Genomic DNA, 8633 nt, shown 5'->3' on the forward strand with positions numbered 1-8633 from the left:
TCCTTGCGAGGAAATGGAGATTTTTTGTGCTGTGTTTTATATTCCGATGGGACAATGCATACAACACAAGCCACATTTTATCATATACATCATCACATTGATTTTCTACCATCTATAACTCAGCTATTTAATCAAGCACCATTTCATGCCACCCAGTATGTATGCCGTACACCCATTCCAGGTGAAAATGTTTCAGTGGTTAATATCAGTTTAACAACTTTATCAATGTGTGGAAGTAATAACCGAGATTATTTACCTGTACGAATGCAAGAAGACAAAAAAGATAAGTTAGCTATTTGTGGGAAGGTGGCCTTCGGAGATAAATTAAAACCCTCAAGATTGGTTGAATGGTTTGAAATGCAAATGATTTTGGGTGTCGATAAAATCGTTGTATTTGATCTTGATTGCCCAGAACAGATTAAAAGTGTATTTAAACATTATATAGATGAAGGTTTGTTAGAAGTTATACCATACTCTCTTCCCGGCAAAGTTCCAGGTACTAGAATATATTTTTTTTTAGCCCCTCGGTCCACATGGCTTATGTAACTATTTATGTCCGTGCCCATCCGGCGTAAACAATTTATATCTTTGACTTCATCTTCAAAAACGCCAATCGGATTTCGACGAAATTTCATATGTTGATAGTATATGTCGTGGGGATTTTCCAGCGTGGCTACCCCTTATCAGTGGTGCTAGTATGTTTTAAGGGAACCGATCTAATAATTTGAGGTCCGATGTACATTTTGGCGTACAGGTAAAAGGACCCTTGGAATACAAAGATGAGTGATCGGAAACACCGCTGTCCGTTTAAAGGACAATCCTGGTGCCAGTCATTATCATATATATGTGATAGAACTGGTTAAACACGTTCCAAATATAATTTTAACACAGAGATCATTGCTACGATAGATGCGTAATCAATGCTTCAACAATCGGAAGAGACACTGCCACAGTGACTTGTGCGCCACATTTGCTTTCATTTTTGCACCAGAAATAAAAAGTTAATACCACTTTCATAATCGGCATTGGAGACGGATTAATATAAGTTTTATAGATTGTTTCCGAATCCATATAATTTATTGTGTATTGTATATTGTGTGTAATTAATAATAATATGTTAAATATATACTATACTATTCAAAAAAAGTAGGGGATATTTGATTTTTAAGTGTTATTAAAGTCACCTAATGAAACTGACGAAGAAACAAATGACAAAATGAAATGAAGTTCACATTCATCGATTTATTCCAAATGATCGTTAGACTAAGTAAGGCACAGACTGACCATTATAAGGGTAAAATGATACCCGGGGTCAAACAGCAAAGCTACCACAGCATCACAACCAAGTCAGTAACGGGTAAATCCTCCTCTGTTTGCCAAACAAGCATTGATCCGACGTGGCATACTCCTAATGAGACGTCTAAGGTCATTTTGGTCCAGATTGTCCCATTCCTGTTGCAACGCAGCAGCAAGTTCTTGGACATTGGCAGGACGTTGTTGACGTTGACGTAACCTCTGTCCAAGCATGTCCCAGACATGCTCGATGGGGGAGAGGTCGGGACTCAGTGCTGGTCAAAGTAATGTGGTGATGTTCTGTTGTTGGAGGTAACCTGTAACGATCCTGGCCCTGTGACATCTTGCGTTGTCATCCTGGAAGATGAAACGGCGGCCATGACGTCGTGCGAACGGCACAACATGGACTGTCAAGATGTTGTCCCGGTAGTACTGGCCTGTAACACGCCCTGCAACAACATGTAAAGCCGTTCTTCCAGCAACAGTGATGCCTCCCCACACCATAACAGAACCACCCCCAAATCAATCATGTCTGATGACGTTAACGTCTTGGAAGCGCTCGTTTCGACGACGCCACACCCTCCTACGTCTGTCCAAAAAATCAACAGTGTACCTTGACTCATCTGAAAACATCACATTGCTCCAACGTCGATTATCCCAGTGTTGACGATCCCTACACCAACGACGTCTTGCCTGAATGTGATGATCTCTCAAACAAGGGATCACGCGAGGACGTCGGGCGCGAAGGTGACCCCTATGCAGTCGATTCCGAATCGTCTGGCCACTCACTCTCACACCAGTGTCTGTTTGAAGACGAGCGCTGATCTGATTTGCTGTGATGACACGATTTCTCAAGGCCAAGGTACGGATAAATTGATCCTGGGCTTGAGTTGTCGCCCTTGGTCGACCTGAGCGTGGTCTGTCCTGTACAGATTGTGTATCACGGTATCTGGACCATAGCCTGCTTATGACAGACTGAGAAACATTCATCGTCCGCGCCACAACCGCCTGTGTTGTGCCGATCTGTAGCATGCCAAGGGCACGTAACCTTTCATTTTGGGTAAGCCGACGCATATCAAAATTTGTTTTCTGGTCACTAAAACAATTAAACTGATGTTTCCACCCTGGAATTCAATGCCACAATGACTGTAACATTCAAAGTCAGAGTCGTGCAAATCTTGGGTTGGACCCCCATGATGATCCCAAGCATCACCTGCATTCCATGCATTAGCTATTGGTGCGTTTGGGCGTCACATGTAACTGGAAATGTTTCTTTTGTTAGGTTCTATAGTGACTTTTTTCGTAGTCATTTGCATATTTTAGTATTATGCCCCCAAAATCAAATATCCCCTACTTTTTTTGAATAGTATATTTAAACCATAACCTGGGGGTTGTTGGATGGCCGAATGGTTAGCACGTGCGCGTAGTATCATAAGGTCTGTCACTGAGTCGACTGGCTTGGTTTCGATTCCCCGATTGTATACGTGACAAGAAGTAGGGTCGCCTGTCCAACCTCGTGGGTTTTCTCCGGGTTCTCCGGTTTCCTCACACTGCTAAAGACCCCTACGCCAAGCGAATTACTGAAAAAAAATTGAACCATGTGTTAGTCCCGAAATGACCCAATTCATGTCGAGTGGACGTCAAACCCCATTTCTCTCTCTTTCTCTCTCTAAACCATAATCGGGATATCTGATGAGAACTCGTTTTCACATTCACTTATGTAATTGCAGGATACTCTCACAGAGGATTTAGATTAAAGGAGCAAGTTTATCCCCAGTTTTCACACGATAAACATATAACAGTTTTGGATTGTCATCAAAGATTGGGAGGTTATGGTTATGTCTTAGCTGCTGATTTTGATGAAATAATCATACCCAGCCATCACTTTACATTGAAGCAATTACTACAGGTATTAAGCTATTTATTTTCGATGTTTTGTATCGGTCTATGAACATCTTAGGCACGTAAAGATATATGAATTCTGGCAGATTGGAAAAGAACAGTTCTGTTTGGTTCTAAAATTAAAACTTTTAGGGGTTCTGGAGTGTGCTCAGTTTGTGCTGACGCGATAATTCCCAGAAATGTGTCTCTTAAAAATCTTTCCTAGGTGTATAGTGTAACAGACTAGGGCTAGCATAGTCTGTAAGGCTACATGTATTTTTAAAAGCAATTAATTTGCTTTCAAATTGGGATTCATATTTCACAATTAGACGGTTTCCAGACGCATCTGTCACACGTGTCGGTTGTTGAACCATAAAATATAGACGCAGTTTTCAATTATTCTTTGCTTAATTGGACATAGTTCACTTGGTGTCAGGTATATAAAAGACCAGAACGTATAGTTCGTATTCGCGAGAGCGGGGAATATTGTGATTATCAATTTTTTTTACCTTGCCTAAAAGAATTCAAGTTAATCATCGAACCTGAATTGTAGTTGCTTAAATTAATTGGTGACGGGGGACGAAGTACAAGTAGAAGAATACTTCTATCCCACAAGTACTTCAATACTTCAATATTATATCAGTGAAGACTTCAGCTAACACTTATCTGGTTCCTTTATTTCTCAATTTTCAAACTTTTGGCATTCATGTTTGATGTCACTCTTGTAGCACCATGGGCCTTCCGTCTGACGTGGAGAGCGAGCGCATGTCGGAAACCGGTCGCCACATCTTACATACGACCCATGCCTCGCGGCTGTCTAGGAACTCAGATGGAACCTCTCCGGAATCTATAATGGAAGTCTGCTTGAAAGTTTCAAATAGATATCATGTATATCACGCATAACAGAGCGTGTTCATGGCCCTGAACTTGTGTAATTAACAAAATGATTGGTTAAATTAAACCCAATGACGCAATAGTACTTTTCCTTCCACACGTGCTCTCTGTGGTATTTTATAGACGCATGTTTTGGCTAAATAACTCTTTTTTATATAACAATATGTCATTTATACCCTAAGTTGATTTAAGTGCACACTATATATAATATATGAATATGAGTGAAACTATTAATTTGCCAAATATATTAATTAATGAAATATAAAGTCATCTTATTTCTCTATTCTTTGTCTATAAATTTAAAAACAATGTCGACACATCTATATTGCTACACTCTTCAATACATGCAAACCCTAAAACTAATCCTAATTCTAACCCTGACCCTCATTATATAACCTTAAATCACCTCATATGTTTGGAAGTGACATCAGACATGATTGCCAAACTTTTATTTTGAATTTAAATAGTAAGATATGGAGACGAAGTTGGAATACGTGCTAAAATCCATGTACTGTTTATTAGACTAATTTATTACTTTCTATTCATGGACACCCGAGTTTGACTACGCTTTGGGTTCAATGGTATACTGTATTGTTATTTTCAGAACTTGACGTCAGAATCCCCAAATGCTGCAGGTTTTTATTTCCACGTTCAGTTTCATTTGGAAAATTGGGGCCGAGTTAGAACGGATAGTGATATTTATTTTCAACAATATCTAAAATCTACCAAACCACGGTGGGAATGTGAGAAGTATATTTATATACCATCCAGAACCAAATCAACGACTATACATAGCTTTCAACCTAGATATCCCTTTTCCAAGTAAGTCATCGGTCAGTTCAACTCAGTAATATACTAATGTCACAGTTCCATGATAGGCTTTCCTAAACTTGTCGAATGTTCATGGAATGAACAACCGAATAAATGGAAGACAATAACAGCAAAGTCAATGGCAATTAGGCTACAAAGGTAGCCAAGCAAATTGTCGGATACGCCCACACAGCATCGATGACCCCAATGTTTTAAGACAAATATGAAAAAGATCCATTAAAAACTAAAGCTTTTATTACGTTCATCCTCACATGACCCCAATGCTTCCCACTGTATTTGAAAAAAAAAACTGTCAAAAACTATAGCTTATATAGCGTTCACAAGGTTTTCGGCAAAGGGGGGATTACTCCGGAACCGAAAGTTGTGAACAGCTGAACATCCAAAGCATCTATTCTCTCATGCAATGCTTACAACCAAATTTGAAAAAAAAATCGTTAAAAATTGTAGCGTTCATAAGATTTTCAGCAAAGGGGGGATAACTCTGAATGGAAAGTCGCAGAACGCTGAAAATCGATAGGGTTTGTCTCCTCATGACCCCAAGCTTCACACTAAATTTGAAAAGAATGGGTCTTAAACTGTCGCCTCTATCACGTTCACAAGGGTTTTTTTTCGGGAAAATGGGGATGACCCTGGAACGGAAAGTCGCAGAATGCTGAAAATCGACAGGATTCGTCCTCTCATGACTACAATGCTTCATGGCAAATTGGAAAATAATCTATAGCCTTTATCGCGTTCACATAGGGTTTTAGGTAAAGGGGTGGGGGGCATAACTCCGAACGATGAAAATCCATAAATCAAAAGGATTTGTCCTCTCATGACCATGATACTTCACACAAAATATGAAAAGGATACGTCAAAAAACTCTAGCCTCGGTCGCGTTCACAAGCCAATTATCGGCGGACAGAGGGACATAATGCGCGTATATAAATGTCAACTTTCGGTTTTATATGCTTTTTAAAATATTTCTGAAAACTTTGTAAAGAACATACCACAATCTGTTAAAAATATGTTGATAAAAATATATGTTTTTTCAGGAATTATGTTGATATAAAAGAAGCTACTATACACCATTATCGCCAGTGTCCGCTTGGATGGAATAATTGTTATCCTAAAGTTATAACAGATAAACAAGTTTCTAAATACGAAGAATTACACACGGCTAATACATTTAAAGTTTTTCATAAACTGAACATAAAGCCTTATGACCATGTAACCCAGACGTCCGAAATCTAATGTTTATAATTTTTTTTATCTTGAAGACTATTCACAATTAATGTCTGACTGCTTCCATAACCTTTCTGTAACTTTTGTGATGACGGCCTTCGATCACAATAGTCTTCAAAACGGCTTCTGGAAGCATTAGACATTTCAGAGTCGGACACCTCACGAGATCGAGATAATACCAGCAGTGCCCGACTGGGCCTAAGCCTATAAAGAAAAAAGAAAAAAAAGAAAAAAGAAAGAAAGGAGAGTGAGAGGAGAGGAAAGAAAAGAAAGAAGGAAGGAGAGGACAGGACACAGCCCTTTCCTAATGATAGTACTCTTAGGTCATTCTGTTGTCTAATTGTATTAGGAAATCAAAAATTTGCCTTCTTCTGCTGTGGTCTGAAATGCTTGGGACATTGGCTTGCGGTTGTCAGTTTTCAAAATTTTCATTGGGGACAACCCCCCCCCTCCCACGAGAACCCCTCGGACGCTCTAGCGCCTTCGGCGCGTACTTGTGTGGGCCTTGGTCAATGACCTGATAGGTGGGCCTTCGTACCAACAGTCCGGCACTGAATACCAGATATTATGCCGCGCCCATTAAAATGGGCTTCGGTTTTGTTTCCGGAGCATATCTCATAAATCGTTCAAGATATATTTATCTAACTTTGTACAGGTATAAACCAATCAAGGAGTTGTTCCTTGGATTAAATAATTTAGTGTTTCCAAGGACACACAATCGACTAAGTTTTTGGTATACAATTATTATTCAGGAGCATATCTCAGAAAATGTCCATGGTGAAACCCTGTACACATTTCAACCTATTATACTTTTGTCGAAAATCATTGTTAGGCCTACCAACATCACAGAGATTACCAATCCCTGTGCCTTCAAAAGCATCTTGTCTATTGTAAAAATAGCTGCCTTTCATATTTAAAATACATTAGTTTATTATTTCATATATGTAAATATATTCTCTGATTTTTCATGGGAGGAAATATACTTTTTGTAGACATGGTTGTTTTTTGTTTTAGTTGTGTGTAGTTTAGGCAAAAATTTAAGAAAAACTTCCATCCACTCCATTCATTTATAAGAAAAACATATTTGCCTTTCTTGTGCATATTGGTATAGTAAATTTACTAGTACTACCACATGTCATATTGGTATAGTAAATTTACTACTCGACTACCACATGTCATATTGGTATATAGTAAAGTTACTACTCTACAACCGCATGTCATATTGGTATATAGTAAAGTTACTACTATATTACTTCATGTCATATTGGTATTAATTCACGTCGTATTGGTATATAGTAAAGTTACTACTCTACTACCACATGTCATATTGGTATATAGTAAAGTTACTATACTTTATTACTTCATGTCATATTGGTATATAGTAAAGTTACTACTCTACTACCACATGTCTTTTTGGTATACTGCCATTTAAAAATGGCAGCACATGTATATGTAATTTTACGACCTTTCCAGTCAACCATTTAATGAATTTATTAGTTGTAGGTATTTTCTTTTATTATTGTCGCACATGTCTTATATTTGCGTGGACTTTTACATCGTGTGATCAGTATCGTTTTTACTTAGTAGTTTTACTTCTAATTCTTACAAGTGTTTATAATTCTTTTATTTGCTATATTCGATATCAATGCAACTCAAAATAGGATTTTGGAATAATATTATGGCCTGCCATAAAAAAAAATAATGACCCTGCGTGCTTTTTTTTTTTTGTTGTTGTTGTTTACAAGTATGTTAGATAACAAACCTTTATCTCTCAACCCTCCGTGTTTCGACATCAGTATATCTCAGCGTTTTTTGTTACGTTCTCGTAGCTAACAAGTATGTCTGTGGTACTAATGTAATTTATGTAATTATATGTGATACCGGTACTAATGTAATTTATGTAATATTATATGTGGTACCGCTACTAATTTAATTTATGTAATTGTATGTGGTACCTGTACTAATGTAATTTATGCAATATTGTATGTGGTACCGTACTAATGTGATTTATGTAATTGTACTAATGTGGTACTAATTATAAAATGTGATTTGTGTAATTGTACGCTGCAATAAACGAATCTTATCTTTTCGTTTATGATGAACACTATGCCCATAATGCAACCACCAAGCTATGGTTCCCTACCGAGATTGCAACAGACTTATATCTTATATATGCTGCCAACTCAACGGAATTTTATTAAAATTCCACTCGACGATCACCTTCGTCAGACAGGTGTATTTCGCCAGAAAAAAGACTAAAATAGGAGGTATTTGGGGGGGGGGGGGCAATGGGGGCCTTCCAAGGAAACTTTGAAAATAAGACGGCCGCAGACACTTCCTGCACGCGAAGTAAGGAACAAGAAAGTAGTCCAAAAAAGCCCACGAGCCAGACCAGACAGGAAAGTGTTAAACGAACCGGGTGCGTGAATCAAAGTGAATGATACACTGGTCGTCGAGCGCCAAGTCACAATAGCTTATACGAACATAGGGTGGGTGAATTAAAGTGAATG

General features: G+C 38.3%; 1 protein-coding gene across 1 annotated transcript; it reads left to right on the forward strand.

Moving 5' to 3' along the window:
* The first annotated feature begins 229 nt into the window (after positions 1–229).
* On the forward strand, positions 230–8212 carry LOC126815703 (uncharacterized). The gene is made up of 4 exons (XM_050541586.2): positions 230–496; positions 3024–3202; positions 4673–4890; positions 5934–8212. The coding sequence occupies exons 1-4, from the start codon at positions 265–267 to the stop codon at positions 6130–6132; spliced, it is 828 nt and encodes a 275-aa protein (XP_050397543.2). The 5' UTR covers positions 230–264; the 3' UTR covers positions 6133–8212.
* The last annotated feature ends 421 nt before the right edge of the window (positions 8213–8633 follow it).

This window comes from Patella vulgata, chromosome 3, assembly GCF_932274485.2.
Source record: "Patella vulgata chromosome 3, xgPatVulg1.2, whole genome shotgun sequence".
NCBI classification, from domain to species: domain Eukaryota; kingdom Metazoa; phylum Mollusca; class Gastropoda; family Patellidae; genus Patella; species Patella vulgata.